General features: G+C 47.9%; 1 protein-coding gene and 1 non-coding gene across 2 annotated transcripts; both read left to right on the plus strand.

Moving 5' to 3' along the window:
• Positions 1-583: 583 nt before the first annotated feature.
• On the plus strand, positions 584-19,183 carry trappc4 (trafficking protein particle complex subunit 4). The gene is made up of 5 exons (XM_072486559.1): positions 584-806; positions 5,797-5,971; positions 8,980-9,083; positions 15,576-15,702; positions 18,913-19,183. The coding sequence occupies exons 1-5, from the start codon at positions 632-634 to the stop codon at positions 18,989-18,991; spliced, it is 660 nt and encodes a 219-aa protein (XP_072342660.1). The 5' UTR covers positions 584-631; the 3' UTR covers positions 18,992-19,183.
• trnai-aau (transfer RNA isoleucine (anticodon AAU)) lies at positions 18,144-18,217 on the plus strand. Its single transcript has one exon. It is a non-coding gene; the product is annotated as a tRNA-Ile (tRNA).
• Positions 19,184-24,277: the final 5,094 nt, after the last annotated feature.

Genomic DNA, 24,277 nt, shown 5'->3' on the forward strand with positions numbered 1-24,277 from the left:
ATTTTTCATGTATGGAACAATCTGTCTGAAACTGTACACAGACCAATACTTTTCACTGTACCTCGGTACACATGACAATAAAGCCTAAATCCAATCCAAATCCAAATTAAAGAAGAGTACAGTATCCTGGCTATAATTTTTCCCACAACCAACATAACTAAAACTTCTGGTAACTATCACGTTGCTATTTGTGGAGGCTTCGTTATGTTTAATCGAACTGCAAAATTTTCCTACATTACAACAATGACTATATTTCAAAAGTACTTAATTGTCTGCCTACAAAAGGCCAGTGGGACTTCCAGTGGCTTTGGAAGGTGCTATATAAATGCAAGGCTTTAATTTCCAATTGAGCTGGCAGAGATACGCTGTGTCCCCTGGGAGATGTAGGCTGTCTATTGCACCGCTGCGAGGAGATTACTACATTTCCCAGCAGCCCACCTGCCCCGTCAGCGCGGTGCCAGCTGGGAGTCACAGGCTCTTCCCTGCGTCGCCATTGGGGTCGACATTTCCCAGCGTCCCTCCGCGCCCCCCGGGGGCGGGGGGCGGGGGGGGTTCGTAGGCGCTTCACTGCGCAGCCGCGGGGGAGAGGAAAGGGACTACATTTCCCAGCGTCCCCCCGGGCAGTTCAGGAATGGTGGTGTACAGTGTTTATGTGGTGAATAAAGCCGGCGGCCTGGTTTACCAGTATGACAACTATTCACCGCGCACCGACGTGGAGAAGACCTTCAGCCACCCGCTCGACCTGGTGTTGAAGGTGTATGACGAGCGGGTCGTGGTGTCTTTCGGTCAGAGGGACGGCATCAAAGGTGAGGGGAGTGCGGGATGGGGCGTGGCTGGCGGCCGCTGCTCTTACCAAAGGTCCCTGAAAACCTGGGCCTGGTATATAGAGTGCTTTAGCCAACGCCCTGACATGAAAGCGAATAGTTAGTCAGGCATCTTAACAAAAGATCCATTGGTTATCATTTGCTCGCCTTTATCATAGAACATACTGTGCAGAAGGAGGCTATTCGGCCCATCGAGTCTACACCGACCCACTTAAGTCCTCAATTCCACCCTATCCCCGTAACCCAATAACCCCTCCTAACCTTTTTGGACACGAAGGGCAATTTATCATGGCCAATTCACCTAACCTGCATGTCTTTGGACTGTGGGAGGAAACCAGAGCACCCGGAGGAAACCCACGCACACACGGGGAGAATGTGCAGACTCTGCACAGTAACCCAGCAGGGAATCGAACCTGGGACCCTGGTGCTGTGAAGCCACAGTGCTATCCACTTGTGCTACCGTGCTGCCCGTTATCCATTACCTAATTCCAATAGATTCTAAGATTTTATTTCAAAATCATTCACATGACAGACAATGTAAAATAGGGGGTACAATTCTTATAGGGTGCAGGAGCAGAGGGTGTATATGTGCACAGATCATTGAAGGCAGCAGGACAGGTGGAGCGAACAGTTAATAAAGCATTTGGTAACCAGTCACCTCTCTCACTCAAAGCAGCCTGTGGTCATCTGGGACTCTACAGTACCTAGATTGTGTCAGCGGTCTTGCTCAGACCTTTAAAACAAATGAACGAAAATAATTCTGTGATTATACACAGCAGAAGTGTGTCTTATTTTAAAGAATAACTTGTGTTTTGTGAGTATAAGAGAGGTCAACTTCTCAATTTGTTGAGATAACCAATCATAAAAGAGTATAGGCAAAATTTGCAACTGGCTAGATGGACAGCACGGTAGCACATTGGTTAACACTGTTGCTTCATAGCTCCAGGGTCCCAGGTTCAGTTCCGGCTTGGGTCACTGTCTGTGCGGAGTCTGCACGTTCTCCCTGTGTCTGCGTGGGTTTCCTCTGGTTTCTTCTCACAGTCCAAAGATGTGCAGGTTAGGTGGATTGGCCATGCTAAATTGCCCTTCAGTGTTCAAAAAGGTTAAGGTGGGGTTGCTTGGTTAAGGGGATGGGGTGGAGATGTATGCTCAGGTAGGGTGCTCTTTCCAAAGGCTGGTGCAGACTCGATGGGCCGAATGGCCTCCTTCTGCACTGTGATTTCTATGATATGATTCTATTCTGGGTTTATTAATAGGAGCCTTGAGTACAAGGTTTTATTGAACTTATACAAGACACTAGTTAGAGCTCAGCTGGAATATTGTGTACAGTTCTGGGATAAGGATGTGAGTGCATTGGAGAGAGTGCAGATCAGGTTTACAAGAATGGTTCCAGGGATGAAACGCTTCAGTTATGAGGATGGATTGGAGAGATTGGGACTGTTCACCTTGGAGAGAAGAGGGGAGATTTGATGGAGGTGTTCAAAGTCATGAGGGGGCTGGACAGAGCAGCCAGGGAGAAACTGTTCTTGCTCAAAAGGATCAAGAGCGAGAGGGCACAGATTTAAACTGATTTGCAAAAGAAGCAAAACATGTGAGAAAAACTTTTTCGTAGCAATTGGTTAGGGTCTGGAATTGTGGTGGAGCAGGTTCAATTGAGGCAGTCACAAAGAGCATTGGATGTCTGTTTCTATTCAAGTGATATGCAAGGGAAAAGGCAGAGGAATGGCGCTAAGTTGTCAGGGTCATTTCAAGAGCTGGTGCAGGCATGATGGGCTGAATGACCTACTTCTGCACTGTATAGGGTGGCACAGTGCACTGTTGCTTCACAGCGGCAGGGTTGTAGGTTTGATTCCTGCTTGGGTCACTGCCTGTGCGGAGTCTGCACGTTCTCCCCGTGTCGGCGTGGGTTTCCTCCGGGTGCTCCGGTTTCCTCCCACAAATCCCAAAAGACATGCTTGTTGGGTGAATTGACCATTCTGAATTCTCCCTCTGTGTACCCAAACAGGTGCAGGAGTGTGGCGACTAGGGGATTTTCTCAGTGACTTCTTTGCAGTATTATAGGAAGCCTACTTGTGACAATAATAAAAAGATTATTAATTCTGTGACTGTATCACCAACTAGAAGGAGATGTACCAGTAAAAGTAAATCATCGCCCACTGGTGAAGCCAGTGTATCTGTTACAGTGGGTTTGGGTTAGTTTGGAAATGGGTGTTTGGAATTGTTTAATATGTAATATTGTTAACAGATCTATGCCTGGATTTCAATATGCTTAGGTACCATAGTTAATTATGGGAAACAGCTCTGTTAAATACCTGCAATATATTTAATGGAATGTAACCTCCTCCCCTGAAGGTGCTGATTTGTCAGTTTTCTCCATCGGCAGAAGCTGCTTTCTACTTCCCCATTAAGGTTGCCAATGCTTATAAGTGAACCTACGCCTGTCAGTGTGGCATCGTGACCATCATGAGATCCTACCCTTGCTCACATTCACCTGCAAGTATATCCAACAGAAGAACTGGACAATGATCAGCCACATTAGTTTATACTCCTTCAGGCAACAGAGAGCTATTGAGGTCCATTGCAGCTATTGTCGCTCCACTGAGCTCTGCAAACTGGCTAGTAAAACAAATTTATCGACCGTTTTATATTAACTTTAGTTTGCCTTTTTTCACTCTTACAACAACCAGTGTGTATCAGGAGGGATATAAAAGGGCAATGGGCTGTAGGAATAAATGGTATATTATATGAAGGCATGCAAGATTTGTCTGTCATCTGTGGAGCGAGAAATGGTATTCAAGTTTCCTATTCAATACTGTTCTTCAGAACCATTAACAAGAGTTAATTAGGACACACAAAGTTTACTCTGTTTCTCTCTCCACTGGTGCTATCAGACCTGCTGAGATTTTCCAACACGTTCTGTTTTTATTTCCGATCTGTAGTATTTTGGGTCGACGCGGTGGTTAGTAGTGCTGCCTCACAGCGCTGAGGACCCGCGTTCGATCCCGGCCCTGGGTCACTGCCCATGTGGAGTTTGCACATTCTCCCTTTGTCTGCGTGAATCTCACACCCACAACCCAAAGATGGGCAGCACGGTAGCATTGTGGTTAGCACAATTTGTTCACAGCTCCAGGGTCCCAGGTTTGATTCCGGCTTGGGTCACTGTCTGTGCGGAGTCTGCACATCCTCCCCGTGTGTGCGTGGGTTTCCTCCGGGTGCTCCGGTTTCCTCCCACAGTCGAAAGATGTGCAGGTTAGGTGGATTGGCCATGGTAAATTGCCCTTAGTGTCCAAAATTGCCCTTCGTGTTGGGTGGGATTACTGGGTTATGGGGATAGGGTGGAGGTGTTTACCTTTGGTAGGGTGCTCTTTCCAAGAGCCGGTGCAGACTCGATGGGCCGAATGGCCTCCTTCTGCACTGTAAATTCTATGAAAAGGTGGACTGGCCATGCTAAATTGTCCCTTAATTTAAAAAAAAAAATGAATTGGGTACTTAAAAAACAAAAAGATCTGTAGTATTTTGTTTTTATTATAGAACCATGGAAAAATGACAGCACAGAAAGAGGCCATTTGTTCCATTCTGTCTGTGCTGGCTGAAAAATAAACAAAACGTGCTGCCCGTTCTGCTCCCACCTTCCAGCATCTGGCCCGTTGCCTTGCAGGTTACAGCACTCTAGGTGCAAACCCAGGTATGTTTTAAATGAGTTGCGTTTTCCAGCCTCCACCACCGAACCAGGCAACCAATTCCCAAAACATATCTCCCTCCGAGTGAAGAAGATTTTCCTAATGTCCCTTCTAATCCTTCTACCAATCACCTTAAATCTGTGCCCCCTGGTAATTGACCTCTCCACTAGGGGAAACAGGGCATCCCTTTTTACCCTATCTAGGTTCCTCATCATTTCTTGTTCCATATTTATGCCAAGTATTATGTATGATTTGTCTGGCATGGTGCAGCGTAGTGGTTAGCACTGCTGCCTCACGGCGCCGAGGACCCGGTTTCGATCCCAGCCCCAGTCCATGTACAGTTTGCACATTCTCCCCATGTTTGCGTGGGTCTCACCCCCACAACCCAAAAAGACATGCGGGGTAGGTGAATTGGCCACGCTAATTTGCCCCTTAATTGGAAAAAGGAATTGGGTACTCTAAATTTATTTTAAAAAAAAGATTTGTCTGGCTGGGTCAGTAATTAGCACACTTGCTTTTGAATCTGAAGGTTTTTAGATTCAGGCTGATTGGAACACACAATCTAGGCTGACATCTCGGTGTTGCATCGAGGGACTGAAGCCTTTTCAGAGTGACTAGTGACTGTCTTTCTGTTGAGCTCTTAATCTGGACTCGGTCTGCTTGCTCAGGTGAGCCTGTAAAGTATTTTGTTCCGCTAGGAGTTCGCTCAGCGCCCTCGTCATTGTTGAAGCCTCAACGAAAATCATGTTCAAATTTTAAAGCAGCTCTTTATTTCATTGCTGTTTACGGGGCTTTGTGCTGGGTACTAATTGTTACAAATCTCACATGTATTTACACAGCACATTAATGTAATAAAATGTCTGCAGCCTGTGTAACAATAGTGAGTATACTTCAGAAGTACTTTTTTAGCTATGAAACACTTTGAGATATTGAGAATATAAAGGGCTATGTAGATCATGTTTGTTATTTGTTTCCTTCCACCTTGTCACAGCTGCAAGACCGAGCACTTCATTTCTCTTCAGTTTCTCCATGTATGAAACACTTTTCATTGCCAAGAGGAGTCCTGAAACTAAACATAATCCAAATTTTGCAGCGTCTAAAGTGTAGATTTTGTCTGTGTTCATACTAGAAAGTTGTGCGTAATCATTCTTAAAAGTGTTTTTGTCTGTCAAATTTTAAACTTTTTGCTGATGATGGTAGTTCTAACTATGATGTGTGTTTTTGCAAGCTTTGAATACAGTTACTCTGGTGTTTGAATTTTATATTACTACTTTTCCTTCTTTTCCCCCTAGTTGGATATGCGGTGCTTTCAATCAATGGAATTGATGTGAATGGAAAATACATGTCTGATAACAGGGATGTGCTGGAGTATCTGAATACCTCTTTCAATTACCCGTTGGCAATTCGCTTTGGACGTCCACGTCTGACATCGAACGAGAAATTAATGTTGGCCTCCATGTTTCATTCGTAAGTTTTGAAATGGAGAAAAATAATTAAGTTCAGAAGTGCGGCATGTTTCACAAAGTGCAATGAACCTTGGGAAGGGAGGCCAGTTAGCTGACCTAGCTAGGTTGCTGGCAGGTGGATCCGAATGATGCTAAAAGCTCGGGTTTGATTCCCGTTCCAGCGGGTGTAGACTTGGGACCTGCCACCTCGGCTCTGCCCCTGAGGGTGGAATGCAATGACAAGCCACCAGTGACAAAAACTGCCAAGGAAATGGTTCAGGCTGCAGCAGCAGAAGTGAATAAGCCATGGATCTACCTTTAAGCAGAGTGCACCTGAATAAATGAGCCTTGGGGGTGCAGCTTCTTGTTACTTTGCTGGTTGATCTAATACTATTTTGCTGATTTTTAAAAATTTATTTTTTCCCTAAAATGAGTTTCTTGGTTCAAATAATTAAAAGATTTTCCAAGTTCCTGGAATGCTGAAAATGGGACTGTTTTTGTTCATATGTTTGAATGGAGAAGGCTATCCTGTCCTTTTGATATTATCCTTCTAGAATACAATACCTATGTCCCAATTTTCCTATTAAAACCTTTATCAAGATATAAGACCTCTGTTAAAGGTCTTGCCTGCAGCCCAATGCCTCCAAAAGTGTAATGCATCCTCAGTTCTGCACTGGAATTCAAGCCTTGATTATACACCTAGGACTAGGTCCTGCTATGGGGTCTCAAACTTTCAACCATCTGACTAGACGTGAGTGTTGTGCTGCCCTGTGAGTGAGGATTTACAGTTTACCACTGGGTCCAATATCACTCAAGTGTGTCATGTACTTTCTAATTAATTTACTGTGGCTGCCCAATGGTAGTATTGCAGGTTCGGAAGGGCCAGACCGCCCATGTTTCTTTTCCTCTGCAGTGTAGTTTTGGGGATGCTAGGATTCTTTCCCCCACACACACAAACGGCATAATAATTTTATCTATTCTTTGGAAAAAGGCCTTGGGGATGAAGTTGGTGAGTGTATCCCATCTCTGTAGGTCCTCTTTAACTTCCTCTGCCAGACTGGTCAGATTCCATTGTGGATCCATGTCCAGTCGTGGGCTATCTGAATCCCCAGGTGTGGAATTTGTTTTGGGCTAGTTTGAGTGGTAGATCCTCCAGCTCTGTCCCTCCCCTGTTTGGGTTCACCGGGAATGCCTCACTCTTGCCCTGGTTGAGTTTGTAGCCCAAGAAGGCTCCCAAACTCTTCCAGGAGCTTCATGATTACTTTCAGGCTGTTCTGTGGGTCAGAGATGTAAAGGAGCAGGTCACCTGCAAAGAGTGAGACTCGCTGCTCTCTGCCTCCTCTTCGGATACCCTTCCGGCCTTTTGCGTCCCACAGAGCGATCGCCAGGGGTTCAATTGTCAGGGCGAACAAGAGCAGGGCACGGGCATCCCTGCCTGGTGCCTCTGTGCAACTGGAAGTGTTCAGAGCTGATGGTGTTGATCCGAATGCTCCCTTGGAGGCGTTGTATAGGAGTTTCACCCATGAGGTGAACTCCGTCCCTAGCCCAAATCTCTCCAGTACCTCTATTAGGTACTTCCATTCGACTCTGTGGAAGGACTTTTCTGCATCCAAGGAGACAATCGCTTCCCCGGTTGGGGTTAGTATCACACTCAGCAGCAGTCTGATGTTCGAAGTTAGCTGTCTACCGTTGACAAAGCCCAGCTGGTCCTCTGCGACCACCTCTGGTACACAGCCTTCCAGTCTCTTGGCAAGGACTTTAGTGAGCATTTTAGCATCTACTTTAAGCTGTAAAATGGGTCTATATGATCCGCATTCCATCAGGTCTTTGTCTTTCTTGGATATCAGCGATATGGTGACCTGTGTTAGTGTAGGAGGCAGGGAGCCCCTTGCTAGCGAGTCTGCGAACATCTCCCGTGGGTGCAGGGCCAGAGCTGGTGTGAATTTTTTACAGAGGTCTGCCGGGAACCCATTGGGCCCAGGCACCCCTGCATGGAGTTGATGCTCTCCATGATCTCTCCCAGTCCTATTGGTGCTTCCAGTTCCCTCCGCTTATCGTTCCCCACAGAACATAAGAACTAGGAGCAGGAGTAGGCACAGCTAGCATGTCCAGTCCATTCAGGAACTGTTTCATTCCCAAGTAGGAAAATCATTTAATCTAGCCTTTCCATTGATCTCCATAAAGTTTTTAGAGATAATACACCTATCACTGACATGCTGAATGTCACTGCATTATTCCTCAGTGTTAAGCACACATTGCGCTGGAAATTAATGCACTCTGGATCCATGCTCAGAATAAGAAACTGTGTGAATTTTAAATCCGGTCTGCTCAACTTTTGACCTAAACCGCTTAGAGAGTGGAGGCTAAGTACAGAGACTGCCCTGTCCCCCAGGCAAAAGAAATGGAAACCAAAAGTATCCCTGCATCCTCCCTGGCATGACCTGGTGACTGGCTACAGAAAGCGATCACGCTGCCTTCTTCCCCCACTCTCTCAGCTGCACAGATATCGGGCCTGGCAGGGTTCTGATGGAAAACATGCAACGGTCAGGATTCAAATTGAAATGGAAAACCTGCACAAGTTGAATTAAATAAAGATGAAAAATAACAGAAATGTACAGCACTCCTATCAGCATCGGAAAATAATTGGTTAATGTTTCAGATAGAGAAGCTTTATTGGAGCCAATGTGGGATCTCCGCTTGAAATAGTGACCTGTCTTTTCAGAAGCTGACTGCCGAGTTTCCAGTGTTTTATCTGAACTTTAAGGTAGCAATACTTAACTCCAGAAATTCCTGACCATATGCTGTTACATTAATACTGCTAGTAGGGCCTGTTAGATGCACTGAGTGAGGAAACTACATGACGCAATCAATTCATGCTCAAGCACATTCTTTACAAATATATTTGGGATTAAGATCCCTAAGTGATTGTACTAGGATATGTAATTAATGGCTCGGTCTTTACTTCTTGGTGATTCTTGAAAGATATTGTGTCTATGTCAGACCCTAAAAAGGTTTTGTTTGTATTCTCAGGCTTTTTGCGATAGGATCCCAGTTATCACCAGAGCCTGGAAGTTCTGGCATTGAAATGCTAGAAACGGACGCCTTCAAATTGCATTGTTTTCAAACACTAACAGGTGAATCATTGCCTGTCATCTCCTATTTCTGGAGTTTCAGACTATTTCATCTATGTGCCCTTTCTCCATAGTAAAGATGATGCGGTTGTGTTGAAGAGAAAGAGTTTTGTTCTCCCGACTCGATGAAATAGAGATGTTAAAAGCCAGAAATAGTTCTGGTTAGAGTTAATAAGGCGAAACTTGTTTCTGCTGACAGGGTGATTAGTGACCAGAGGAGGTGATTGACTAGTGACTGATCAAACGTGATTGATAAAGAGACTAAATGAGGAAATATATAGGACACGTGAACAGGAGGTGGTCATTTAGCCTTAAGCCTGTTCACCATTCAGTGAAATCATGGCTGATCCATAACCTACTTTCATATGCCATCTTTGCCCCTTAATACAAAAAGCTTCATCAATCTCAGATTTAAAATTAATAATTGATCAAGTAGTAATTGCTGTCTGTGGACGAGAGTTCCAAATTTCTACCACTGTGTTTGAAAGTGTTTCCTAACGCTTCCGGTTGCGGCGATGCGGCAGCTCCTGCCAGAAACGGACTTTTGGGCTCTTTTTAGGGCCTCCAGCGGCATTTGTTCGACTGTTCCTAGTGTGGGGAGCTGACAGAAACATTTCCCCGGCACTGTATGGATTGGATCAGGGGTGGAGCGGTGAAAAAAGTAGTTTTGGAGCAGCGAAAAGTGCGAGGGAGGAATACCAAGAAGGCGGCGGGTGGAGACCAGGCAGCGTGGGCGCAGTGGTCGCAGGAACAGCAGGAGTTTCTCCAGCGCTGCTTCACGGAATTGAAGGCAGAGCTGTTGGAGCCGATGAATGCTTCGATAGACAAGCTGCTCGAGACCCAGAAGGCCCAAGGGGCGGCGATCCGGGAGGTGCGGCAAAAGGCCTCGGAGAACGAAGACGAGATCTTGGGCCTGGCGGTGAAGGTAGAGGCGCACGAGGCGATGCATAAGAAATGGCAGGAGAAGTTCGAGGACATGGAGAATCGGTTGAGGAGGAAGAACCTGCGGATTCTGGGTCTCCCGTTGGGAGTGGAGGGGTCGGATGTTGGAGCTTACGTGGTCACGATACTGAACACGTTGATGGGCGTGGGGGCCTTCGCAAGGCCCCTGGAGCTGGAGGGGGCCCACCGAGTCCTGGCGAGGAGGCCCAAGCCCAACGAGCCGCCGCGGGCGGTGCTGGTGTGGTTCCACCGCTTCGTGGACAGGGAGTGTGTCCGAAGGTGGGCAAAGAAGGAGCGGAGCAGCAGGTGGGAGAATGCAGAGGTCCGGATATACCAGGACTGGAGCGCGGAGGTGGCCAAGAAGAGGGCTGGGTACAATTGGGCTAAGGCGGCTCTGCGTCGGAAGGGGGTGAAATTTGGAATGTTGCAGCCGGCGCGACTGGGTCACTTTCAAGGAACGCCACCACTACTTCGAGGTGCCGGAGGAGGCGGGGACCTTTATCCAGGCCGGACAGTTGGACTTGGATTGAGGGTCGGTTGCGAGGGGATGTCGAGAGGGGATTGATGTGATTGTTGTGTTCTGGGGGGGAGGGGGGGGGGATGTTCTGTTCTGTTTGGTACTGTTTTTTTTCTTTTGGGGTGCTGGGTGGGCTATGGTGAAATGGTTCGTAGTGGGGGTTTGGTGAGAGTGTGGGCATCGGTGGTTGGAGGAGGGGGCCCCATTGGGGGGTGGGGGGGGGGGGGGGGGAGAGAGAGAGCTGGGGTCAGGCCGCGAATGGGTGCTGCGCCAGAGGGGGCGGGGCCGGCTTGGTGGAAAGCGTGGGCTTTTTCCCACGCTAGGGAAGGAAGGGGGTGGGGTTGGGGGGAGGGGTGGTGCTGGAGAGGCGAGCCCGCTGATGGACGGTGGGGGGGGGGGGGAATAGATTCTCACACTGGGACGGTCGATGGAGTGGCGGGAGCGGCCGGGGTCAGCAGGAGTCAGCTGACTTACGGGAGTGCTATGGGGGGAGCAACGCAGCAAGGGGGAACCTAGCTGGGGGAGGGGGGGGGGGCGGGGGAAACTGGGTTGCTGCTGCATTGGCCAAAGGGGAGCTGGAGACTGAAGAGAGTCGGGGCGGGGGTCTGCTGCTGGGGGGAACGGAGAGTGCGGGAGATGTGGCTGGCTTGAAAAGGGAGATGGCTTATCGGCGGGCGAGGGGGGTGGGGGCAGCAGCCCTCTGATCCGGCTGATAACTTGGAATGTGAGAGGCCTGAACGGGCCAGTCAAGAGGGCCCGTGTGTTCACGCACCTGAAGGGACTGAAGGCAGATGTGGTCATGCTCCAGGAGACGCATTTGAGGGTGGCAGACCAGGTTAGGCTGAGAAAGGGGTGGGTAGGGCAGGTTTTCCATTCTGGGTTGGACGCAAAGAATCGAGGGGTGGCGATTTTGGGGGGGAAGCGGGTGTCGTTTGAGGCGCTGAACATCGTGGCAGACAATGGAGGTAGGTACGTGATGGTGAGTGGTAAGCTGCAGGGGGTGCGGGTGGTCTTGGTGAATGTGTATGCCCCGAATTGGGACGATGCCGGATTTATGCGGCGCATGTTGGGCCGGATTCCGGACCTGGAGGCAGGGAGCTTGATAATGGGGGGGACTTTAATACGGTATTGGATCCAGCATTGGACCGCTCTAGGTCCAGGACGGGTAAGAGGCCGGCGGCGGCCAAGGTGTTGAGGGTGTTTATGGACCCATGGAGGTTTGTTAGGCCGGGGGGGCCAGGGAATTCTCTTTCTTTTCCCACGTCCATAAAGCCTACTCCCGGATTGGCTTCTTCGTTTTGAGCAGGGCGCTGATCCCGAGGGTGGAGGACACTGAGTATTCGGTCATAGCCACCTCAGACCATGCCCCGCACTGGGTGGAGCTCGAGCTAGGGGAGGAGAGGGACCAGCGCCCGCTGTGGTGCCTGGAGGTGGGTTTGCTGGCGGATGAGGAGGTGAGCGGGCGGATCCGGGGGTGCATTGAAAGATACCTAGAGGTTAACAATAATGGGGAGGTGCAGGCAGGGGTGGTCTGGGAGACGCTGAAGTTGGGTGATTAGGGGAGAGCTAATCTCCACTTGGGCCCACAAGGAGAGGAGGGAGAGGTTGGTGGGGGAGATTTTAAGGGTAGATAGGAGGTACGCAGAGGTCCCCGAGGAGGGACTACTCTAGGAGCGACGAAACCTCCAGGCCGAGTTCCACCTGTTGACTACCAAGAAGGGGAGGTGCAGTGGAGGAAGGCGCAAGGGGCGGTGCATGAATACGGGGAGAAGGCTAGCCGGATGCTGGCACACCAGCTTTGGAAGCGGGAGGAAGCAAGGGAGATTGGGGGTGTTAGGGATAAAGGGGGGAACACGGTGCGGAGTGCGGTGGCAATAAATGGGTTATTTAGAGACTTCTATGAGGGGCTGTATAGGTCTGAGCCCCCGATGGAAGAGGGGGAGGGGGGGGTGTCGTTTTCTGGACCGGCTGAGGTTCTCGAGGGTAGAGGAGGGGCAGGTGGCGTTGCTTGGGGCACCGGTAGGGCTGGAGGAGCTGACTAAGAGGCTGGGGGGTATGTAGGCGGGGAAGGCACCGGGGCCAGATGGGTTCCCGGTGAAATTTTACAGGAAGTATATGGACCTGTTGGGCCCACTACTAGTGAGGACTACCAGAATTGAGGACTGTGTCCCGGGGGTGATCCACGAGGACGAGACGGGTTTCGTGAAGGGAAGGCAGCTAAACGCCAATGTGCGAAGGCTACTACATGTAATCATGATGCCTGCAGTGGAGGGGGAAGCGGAGATCGTGGCGGCTATGGATGCGGAGAAGGCCTTCGATAGGGTGGAGTCGGGGTACCTGTGGGAAGTGTTGAGGAGGTTCGGGCTTGGGGAGGGGTTCGTTAGTTGGGTTAGGTTACTGTACGAAGCCCCGGTGGCGAGTGTGGCCACAAATCGGAGGAGATCGGAATACTTTCGGCTGTACCGGGGGACGAGGCACGGGTGCCCCCTATCCCCCCTGCTATTTGCGTTGGCAATTGAACCTTTGGCGATGGCTTTGAGGGAGTCCAGGAACTGGAGGGGGCTGGTGTGAGGGGGGGAGGAACACCGGGTATCACCGTATGCAGACGACCTGTTACTGTATGTGGCAGACCCGGTGGGGGGGATGCCGGTGGTGATGTGGATCCTCAGGGAGTTTGGAGACTTTTCTGGGTATAAGCTCAACATGGGGAAGAGTGAGCTATTCCTGATACACCCAGGGGACCAGGGAAGGGGGATAGACAAGCTTCCACTGAAGAGGGCGGAAAGGAGTTTTCGGTACCGAGGGATCCAGGTGGCCAGGAGCTGGGGGGCCCTACACAAGCTCAACTTGACGAGGCTGGTGGAGCAGATGGAGGAGGAGTTTAAAAGGTGGGATATGCTGCTGCTCTCCCTGGCGGGTAGGGTACAGTCGCTGAAGATGACGGTGCTCCCGAGGTTCCTTTTTATATTCCCGTGCCTCCCCATCCTGATCCCTAAGGCCTTTTTTAAGCGGGTCAGCAGGAGCATCATGGGGTTTGTATGGGCGAAAAAGACCCCGAGGGTGAGAAGGGTGTTTCTGGAATGGAGCAGGGACAGAGGAGGGCTAGCATTGCCTAATCTATGTGGGTACTACTGGGCTGCCAATGTGGCAGTGATACGCAAGTGGGTAATGGAGGGGGAGGGGGCGGCATGGAAGAGGCTGGAGATGGCGTCCTGTGTGGGCACGAGCCTGAGAGCGCTGGTGACGGTGCCGCTGCCGCCGGCAAGGTACACCACGAGTCCAGTGGTGGCGGCGACCCTTAAAATTTGGGGGCAGTGGAGACGCCACAGGGGGGAGGCAGAGGCTTCGGTGTGGTCCCCGATCCGAGAGAACCATCGGTTTGTCCCGGGGAGAATGGATGGGGGGTTCCTGAGCTGGCACAGGGCAGGAATTAGAAGGATGGGAGACCTGTTTATAGATGGGACGTTTGCGAGCCTTGGGGCATTGGAGGAAAAATTTGGTCTCCCCCTGGAAATGCCATCAGGTACATGATGCAGGTAAGGGCGTTTGTAAGATGGCAGGTGAGGGCATTCCCGCTGCTGCCAGCACGTAGGATCCAGGATAGAGTGCTCTCGGGGGTGTGAGAAGGCAAGGTCTCGGCGATCTACTAGGAGATGGAGGCGGAGGCCTCGGTGGAGGAGCTGAAAGGTAAATGGGAGGAGGAGCTGGGGGAGGAGATAGACGAGGGTACATGGGTGGACGCTCTGGGTACGGTAAATTCTTCCTCCTCTTGTGCCAGGCTTAGCCTGATACAATTTAAGGTTCTGCACAGGGCGCACATGACTGGGGCAAGGCTGAGTTGTTTTTTTGGAGTGGAGGACAGGTGTGTGAGGTGTTCGGGGAGCCCAGTAAATCATGCCCACATGTTCTGGGCGTGCCCAGCGCTGGATGGGTTCTGGAGGGGCATTGCGAGGACGGTGTCTAAGGTAGTAAACACCCGGGTTAAGCCGAGTTGGGGGCTTGCACTATTTGGGGTATCGGACGAGCCGGGAGTGCAGGAGGCGAAAGAGGCCGGTATTCTGGCCTTTGCGTCCCTGGTAGCCCGGCGGAGGATTCTGCTACAGTGGAAGGATGCGAGGCCTGGAAGCCTGGATCAGCGACATGGCAGGGTTTATTAAATTGGAGAGGGTAAAATTTGCCTTTAGAGGATCTGTGCAAGGGTTCTTCAGGTGGTGGCAACCGTTCCTAGACTTTCTAGCGGAGCGTTAGGAGGTGGACAGTAGCAGCAGCAACCCGGGGGTGGGGGGGTGGGGGGTGGCGGGTGGCGACGACTTTGTGCTTACTACTGTGTTTATTATCAATTATTGGGGGAATACGTGACAGAGCTATAAGATGTTTATTCATGTGTTCTTTGTTTTTTTGTTATCTCTATTGAAAATATATTAAAACATTTTTTTTAAAAAGAAAGTGTTTCCTAACATCACCCCTGAAAGGTCTGGGTTTAATTTTTGGACTGTCCCCAGTCCTAGACTTCCCTGCACTGTCTCTATCACCCCCACAGTGTCGTTCTTTCCCTCCTATCTGTTCCCCATTAATATCTTGAAAACATAAAATCAAACCGCTCCTTACGCTTAGAAATTCTGCGTTATTTAGTGAGTTGTTGGAACGCACAGTTTGAAATGGTAGCAGCATCAGGTTCACTAATGACTTTCAGAAGAAAATTGGTTAAATACTTGAACGAGGGGAAAAAAATGGCAGGATATGGGGCAAGGGCAGATGAGTGGGATGAATAGATATCTCTACTGGAGAGCCAAATGCCCTCCTGTGCTGTACGTTTCTATGACTGTGCAGTGGAAAGTGAGGGAAGTATAATGTGGTTGAAAATCAATACCAGTCATGTTCCTGATTTCCATTTCTACTGGATTCTCAATAGAGTACCACGTTGTTCTTGTAACTTGTAGCTTATTTATTGCTTGTGGGCTGAGGTGGCTCTTTAATGTGAGTTATTCTGATTGCTTGTTCTGTGTTTAATTTTGTTTTGTCCTTCACTGTTTAAGGAATTAAGTTCATTGTGTTGGCAGACCCTCGACAAGCTGGAATTGATTCTCTTCTACGGAAGATTTATGAAATTTATTCAGACTTTGCTCTTAAAAATCCATTCTACTCCCTCGAGATGCCTATCAGGTAGGGCTGCAACATGGTGTGAATAAGGAATTGTAGTGTACATGTTTTGGCCGGCATTCTCCGGCCATTCACTGGCGGTGGGATTCTCTGGTCCTGCCGGCAGCGCACCTCCCGCCCACCGGTTTCAATGGGATTCCCATTGACAGTGGTGGGAAGAGGGAATCCTGCCACCAGTGAATGATGTGCTGCCTCCTATTGCGAGGCCGGAGAATCCAGCCCTTTATAAATTTTGCTAACTTGCCGTTTTGATTATAAACTCTGCATTAGCTTCAGGTAAAGCCACCTCTGGGATAGATTTTACCCTGGAGCCAAGGCAGGCGTAGCACAGTGTGAACAATAGTTGGATTCACTGCCGTTGCCTGCTGCATTGCTCCTTTAACATGCCATCTGTTCTCTCTTTCTTAATGACAGTGGGAGTTATGTTCTGCCTTTTAGCTTTGCCCACTGTTAACACGTCTCTTTGAGAAAATAAAACCTGCTGCTTTGGAGCAAGTGCCAATAGATGCTGGGTGCTACCACACGGAAGGGAGGTTTGAGCAACAGTCATTTGTTATACATAGGCTTGCTGTGGCTCACTTTTGTGTGAAATTAGCAGAGATCTGGGGAAGGTCTTGCTCTGCTGTAAACTGATGGGTTGTCCAGGATGCCCAATAGATAGAGAAGGCTGTACTTGCTACTGAATTGAAAAGGTTAACATTTTGTCCACTTGATATTTACAAGACTTTGTTGTCAACGTGGTTTTTGGGGCACTGTGCTTTTTAGGATAGTAGTGCAACGTGTTATCTTGACAGCCTAAGTAGCAGCTTGCTGTTCCCTCGGCTGCAGGGGTACGTAGTCTGGTTCGACCTGAATAAGGATAAAGGGACACATTCTTTGAAGAAGTAACAGGTGCTGTGAATACAGGGGAACTGGTGGATGTACTGTACTTAAACTTTCAGAAGGCCTTTGATAAAGTGCTTCGTCAATGTTATTGTAGAAAATAAAAGCCCATGGTGTAGGGGTTATATTGGATAGAAGAGTGACTAGCTAACCTGAACAGCAAGTAGACATAAATGGTTCCTTTTCTGGTTGGCAGGATGTGCCTGGTTGGCAGGATGTGATGAGTAGTGTTCCACAAGATCAGTACTGGGGCCTCAACTCTTTACAATTTATATCAATGGCTTGGATGAGGCGACCAATGGTATGGTTGCTAAATTTGCTGATGATACAAATATAGGTGGGAGAGTAACTTGTGACGAGGACATAAGGAGGCTACTAAAGAATCTAGATTAGTTAGGTAAGTGGAAAATATTTGGAAGATGGAATATAATGTGGGAAAATGTGAGGTTGTTCATTTTGGCAGGACGAACAAAAAAGTGTATTATCTAAATAAGGTTGCAGAGGGATCTGAGCACCCTAGTGCATAAATTGCAAAAGGTTAGTATGCAGATGCAGCAAGTAATTAGCAAAGTTAATAGAATGTTATTGCTTATTGTGAGGGGAATTGATGACAAAAGTAGGGACGTTATGCTTCAGTTGTACAGGGCTTTGACGAGACCACACCTGGAGTATTGTGTACAGCATTGATCACCTTATTTAAGGAAAGATGTAAATACATTGGAAGCAGTCAGAGAAGGTTTACTAGACTAATACCTGGAATGGGTGGGTTGTCTTGTGAGGAAGGACGGGAGAGGTTAGGCTTGCGCCTGCTGACTTGATTAAAAGATAAAATCCTGAGGGAACTTGAAAGGTTGGATGTGGAGAGGATGTTTCCTCTTGTGGGAGAATCTAGAATTCGGGCCCACTGTGGGGTCGCTCATTTAAGACAGATGAGGATTTCTTTTCTGCTGAGGGCTATGAGTTTTTGGAATTCTCTTCCTCAAAAAGTGGTTGAGGCATAGCCTTTGAATATCTTTAAGGCAGAAGTCGATAGTTTCTTAAACAAGGGGCGAAAGGTTATTGGGGTAGGTGAGCACGTGATGCTAAAGTTAAAATTGGATCATTAATGGTGGAGCAAGTTTTAGTGGCATAGTCTTCCTAATTTGTATGTTTGTACGGCAATTAGAAGAATTTCCTAAACCTCAATTTTAAAAAACTCTAGTTGAGACTGCAATGATGATTCAGTGCATTAGAACCTGTCAAAACAACATTTAGGCCCACATTTCACTTCTGGAATGATACTGGGGTTCAGCATCTGCTTAATACGATATAGCAAATATCAATTCAGAACCAAGGTTTAAGTAGCGAGGTTTAAAGTGGATTTTTAATTTCTATTGATATTGTTTCACTTCCACGCACCTAGTGGTGCATAAAGCAGATTTTCATCTGTTCCCAGGGCTAATTTGTTCCCTGAAACGGATCGCTAGCCTGTCGCCAGGGGCTTATAGCTTGATGGGCGCCATTCCACAACAAGCATGGCCGGCCTGGGGCCTCTCCCACTCTTCACTGCCTGCCATTGACGTGGCCGGCTAGCTCAGATGGTTAGAGCATGGTGCTAATAGCGCCAAGGTCGCAGGTTCAATCCCCGTACTGGCCAGGAATGCAAACCTATAATTAAAACACCTCCATGGGTGGCCCGGTAGCGCAGTGGTTAGCACTGCTGCCTCACAACGCTGAGGACCCGGGTTCGATCCTGACCCTTGGTCACTGTACGTGTGGAGTTTGCACATTCTCCCTGTGTCTGCGGGGGTCTCGCCCCCACAGCCCAAAGATGTGCAGGATAGGTGAATTGGCCACTCTACATTGTCCCTTAATTTATAAAAAACTGCCTGCCATTGGCGTCTTGGAAGGATTTTGCAGATTGATACTTGACCTGTTTAGCTGCACAATGAATGCACGTTCCTCGTCCATCGAGTCCCGAGATGGGACTCGAACCTGACACGTATGGCTCGGAGACAGGGACACTACCCACTGCACCAACAAGACATCTATTCTATTGATGTAGGACCATGAATTTGCTCCATACCAATAGATCTTCCCCCATGGGAAATCCTCAACCTTGAGGGGTATTTATAAGACCGTGCCAAAATAAGAAGTGGAATTAGACAGTCTCTCCTTTTGTTGACCTCTTTACGAGACGCCTGCATGTCAGAAATATCTGAGAATCAGTTGTGTTCCTATCACAAAATTTGAATTTATTCGGTTGTAACTTATTGATTGAAGTGGTGTGGTCGGATTTGAAGTAATTCCCTTGAACTATTTTGTATTTTAAAAACTCTCTTTCATCTGCAGGTGTGACCTCTTTGAACAGAATTTGAAAGTGGCTTTGGAGATCGCAGAAAAGGCTGGAACTTTTGGAGCTGGATCTTGAGCTCACCTGGGAGGCTGTCTCACCTTCAGAGTCTTTGGCGTATCCGGTTGTTATGTATATATTTTGTGAATACTCCAAATGTTTTTGAAAATGTAAACTCTTATGGACCAGAACCCTGAATCCAAGGAAAGTGTAACGCGGACAAGGAATTGCAACCTGTATATATGGGAAATAAACAAACTTTACCAACAAGCTTAATTTGGTTTTCTTCTCTTTTCCCCCCCCCCCCCCCCCCACCCTTTATGTTCTCCGTATCTCCTGACAGCATTGTTTCCTTTGTGGTTTAGTATTCTGTGGGCACTATGTCTCCTTTCCTAAAGGGCCATCTTTTGTGACAATTGATGGGTGATTGTCAGTAAGCTGGTCGACCATGGTCAGAGGGGAATCACAGCCTAGCCATGCATGTTTTGTGATACATCCACATTTCAAATGTCTCGTGTAACTTTCTGCTGCTGCTTCTAAAGAGCTAGTCGCTTCCAGTCAACCTGTAAGTATGATGGATCCAGACCAGAACCCCAATCTTTGGTTAAAATCCCAGACTAAGAACTCCATTGTTATGGGTCCAAGAATGAAAACCCCAATTTGTTATGGGATTCCGGACTAGAACCCAACTTGGGAAAAGGAATGACTGGTCAGCAGACACCATTTATGTTCAAATGAACTTTAATTTCAACACAGAATTACGCAACAAAGAAATAACTTTACCGTTAATAATCGCAACAATTGGGCAGCACGGTAGCGCAGTGGGTTAGCCCTGTAGCCTCACGGCGCCGAGGTCCCAGGTTCGATCCCGGCTCTGGGTCACTGTCCGTGTGGAGTTTGCACATTCTCCCCGTGTTTGCGTGGGTTTTGCCCCCACAACCCAAAGATGTGCAGGCTAGGTGGATTGGCCATGCTAAAAATTGCCCCTTAATTGGAAAAAATGAATTGGGCACTCTAAATTTAAAAAAAAAAAAAATTGCCCCTTTATTGGAAAAAATTAATTGGTTACACTAATTTTTAAAAACAATAATCTTAACATCTTAACTAGCTTCCTGAAACCTGCCTCTACATTCAAATTAAGCAAACCCCCTATATATTAAATACCACTCGTGAATAAGGTTAACAAGGGTTTACACTTGCTTATATTGGTATAGAGCTTTTAAGAGAAGAGTCCTTTCAAAGTAAACTGAACACTTTGTCCCGCTGTGTTCCAGAAACAACTGACAAACCTGAACCCTCCCATTAACTATGCCACCTGCAATTCAAAAGTACACCACGTTCTTGTGTTTTGTTACAAAAGGTTACCTTGCCCCTGCAAAAAAATCAATGATTTTCTCTCCCTTTGCAACCACAGCAAAAATACTAAATGTAAACTTTAAAATATGAAAAATTCTCACATTTTGTCACAAACGTCTCCAACCGTAGAGAATGCCTTCTAATTATCCTTTGAATGCCCCTAAGGGTGAATTGTCTCAGGATATTGCAGCAGACAATCATTACCAGGAAGGAACAGATTGTCAAATTCCCATGCCATAACAATGCTAATCTCTTCCTTGGTACATCCTCCTGTTTCTTGTAAAATACCGAATGCTTTGATATACTTAACCAACGCTACAAGAAAGCCACTTGTATCTTCATTGTTTAATGGAAAGGGAATAGCTGACACTGACGTTTCTCGTTTGCTCTGATATCAGGATTTGATTCCACAGCTACCAGCCATTCTCTGTGCACTTGCTTATTTGCAACATTGGAAAGTGAGGCCTTTCCCCAGATGTGCCTGATCTTGCCAGTCCCCTTTTTGCCACCCCATCTGTTTCTTACAAAACGTCTTCTGCAGTAGTCACTGAAAGTAATGCTTGGCATTATAGTGGCACAGTGGATCGGCACTGCGCCCTCACAGCTACAGGGTCCTGGGTTCAATTCCGGCCTCGGGTGACTGTGGAGTTTGCACGTTCTCTCCGTGTCTGCGTGGATTTTCTCCGGTTTCCTTCCACAGTCCACAGATGTGCAGGTTAGGTGGATTGGCCATGATCAATTGCTCCTTAATGTCCAAAAGGTTAGGTGGGGTTACTGGGTTAAGGGGATAGGGTCGGGGCCTGACTAGGTAGGGTACCCTTTTTTTTAATCGTAATCTTTATTGCCACAAGTAACTGACATTAACACTGCAATGAAGTTACTGTGAAAAGCCCCTAGTTGCCACATTCCGGCGACGGTTCAGGGAGAATTCAGAATGTCCAAATTACCTAACAGCAAGGCTTTCAGGACTTGTGGGAGGAAGTCAGAGCACCCGGATGAAACCCACGCAGACACAGGGAGAATGTGCAGACTCCACACAGACAGTGACCCAAGCCTGGAATCGAACCTGGGATCCTAGAGCTGTGAAGCAACAGTGCTAGCCACTGCTGCTGTGCTGAGGGTCGGTGCAGACTCCAGGGGCCGAATGGCCTCCTTCCGCACTGTAGTGCTTCTATGATTACCTCCCTTTCCCCCTCTCCAAACCCCAAGGATGCTTTAGCTTGTCGTTGATGGCAGCTAGATCCCTATTTACCTTTCCGACCCTGAGCTGTATGGCGTGCCTGTGCATTGAGAAGCTGTGATTTAATGGCTACCGTCCAATTCTACTGCAGTAGGTTTGCACAATATCCTACCGTGGAGTTTAAAACTAGTCAGATGGGGCGGCACGGTGCCGAGGACCTGGGTTCCATCCAGGGTCACTGTCCACGTGGCGTTTGCACGATCTCCCTGTGCCTGTGTGGGTCTTTCCTCCGTAACCCAAAGATGTGCAGGATAGGTGGATTGGCCACGCTAAATTCGCCCTTCATTGGGGGGGAAAAAAAAGTCAGATGGAGGATCTCAAAGTATTGGATGGATTGTACACGAATGCTGGGTGCAGCATGAAACTGCCCACAATTTAACACTGATTGTCAAGAGTTAATGAAGATGACCAGGGTGGAGAGTGACACTGGTACAGCAAGTCTTGCTTTTTCGGAGGTGCAGGGATAAGATTTCTACCTACTCCTGTGGTGAAGCAAAAGTGAACATTCTTCAGCATCAATGTCCCTCACAATCCCAAGTTGACTCGTGCTGTTGCTGTTAACGAGGTGGCAGCAGACTCGGAAAAGGGCAATAGTAACCTAACTACCCTGGCTATAAGGTGTGTGCATGTGAACCAAGGTCGGGCATGGGGCACGGACAAAACCAGGCTTGGTTGTGATGCACTCCATGGTGAAGTAGTTTGCTGATATTAATCATCTAAGCTCCTATGTGAAAATGACCATTTGGGCAATGTATGAGAAAGTGTGCGCTGCTGCAGAAATATAGGTACACAAGGAGAAAATTAGACCCATAGCACTTAACCCATTAACCCTGATGTTTTCATAATCTCCAATCAGATATACCTAATGTGGCGAAAATTGTTTGTAGCGATTTAGAGGAAAGATCATCTTGAATATTGCACTCATCAGGACATTTCACAAAAAATACAGGGGAGGCATTCTCAGTGCTGATTGGTTGGCAGGTGGACTCTGGGAGGGACGTTGCCATGGAGAATACACCAGTTGATGATGACTAACAGTTAACCACCAAGCATTGTTTGAAATTTAAACCAGGCAGCTTGACTCTGATTGGTCAAGGCATTGCCCTGAGGAATGAACCAGCAAATGGCTGTCACAATGACTGGTGGATCATATCAAACAGCATGTCCCTTCCACTGTTTGCAATGGGAAAGGTACAGACCGTGCACAACCAGCCCATGGTTGCAAAACTCAAAACACAGTGTCCAACATTAGATATGATTCCGCGATTGGCCAAATTTGTTAAGAATTACGCTGGCAACCAATTTAAGATTGTCAGTCAAGCTCACAGTGTGATGCACCTGCGTGCACTGGAAGCTACATATATGAATACACAGGGCCATGTTCTTTGTGGACACAAAGAACATGAGTACACATTGAGCCTGTTTCAGCGAAACAAAATGTTACAAGACCTGGGATTTTCGTGTGAGTATTTTTATTTTCGTGTTGAGTGCTTTCCTGCCAGGGTGTACTAGATTTGAACTTCATAATTTACAAAGTTTTGTGGGCAGCATGGTAGTATAGTGGTTAGCACAGTTGCTTCACAGCTCCAGGGTCCCAGGTTCAATTCCCGGCTGGGTCACTGTCTGTGCGGAGTCTGCACGTTCTCCCCGTGTCTGCGTGGGTTTCCTCCGGGTGCTCCAGTTTCCTCCTACAGTCCAAAGATGTGCGGGTTAGGTGGATTGGCCACGCTAAATTTCCCTTAGTGACCAAAAAGATTAAGTGGGGGTTACTGGGTTACCGGGATAGGGTAGATACGTGGGTTTGAATAGGGTGCTCTTTGTAAGGGCCGGTGCAGACTCGATGGGCCAAATGGCCTCTTTCTGCATTGTAAGTCTATGGTTACTGAGTCATCAGGAGGCCTTGAAATACACTGACCCTGGAATTCCACTCTTGCACACTTGTTGCTGAGCAAATTTTTTTCCCAACCCTTGCGTGCTCCTGACCCTAGCCCGCGTTTATTTTGAGTGGGAGACCACAGCATTTAAGAAGAAATTGGGCTTCCACTTCAGGTAAAAACTCTTGGGACCTTATGCCACGGACAGGAGCGGATCAGTTCAAACAGAACTGATTTCCTCCTATCGCCTCTCTGTAAACAAGTCTTTTGAATTAACCTTCTTAGAATAAGTGGTGACGTATTTTCCCAACCCCTTGGTTTTCATGTGGTCTAGTTTTACTAATAATCGCACAACAAACATGGGTTAGGATTAACTCAGAAGGTTAGTTTATTTCACACAACCAAAACCCACAAAAAAAGGAGGGTATGCAATGTCCCACTCCACATTCACACAGTGAAGGGAGGGGTAGCGGAAAGAAGATTTACAGTGCAACGATCACAAAAGAAATGAATATTGGTTCATGTGAGTTCCGGACTCCCAAAGTCAGAGGCCAATGCGGACGTCTTTTACATAGACTAACAATGGTCAGCTGACTGGAGACTGGTGCTGTAAGATTTGCTTTTTCAGGAGGCGTTGATGTCACAGGGTGAAGTAGGTACGTAGAGATTACACGAGTTCTGTAGGCGATGATACAAAATCTCCCAGTAGAGTCAGGTTAAATGGGCCGGTAATCCAACCTGGACAGAGCTTGCTTCTGTGTGGCTTGCTAGTAAGATGTTAAACAGCAGATTGGCTACACAGTTCAGAAAGGTAATATTAAACTGGTCTAAAAGCCAGAGTATTGGGTCACGTGACCTTAATTCTCGAATGTGACTTCAACAAAGAACGTTTAC

This window comes from Scyliorhinus torazame, chromosome 21 (assembly GCF_047496885.1).
Source record: "Scyliorhinus torazame isolate Kashiwa2021f chromosome 21, sScyTor2.1, whole genome shotgun sequence".
Taxonomy (NCBI): domain Eukaryota; kingdom Metazoa; phylum Chordata; class Chondrichthyes; order Carcharhiniformes; family Scyliorhinidae; genus Scyliorhinus; species Scyliorhinus torazame.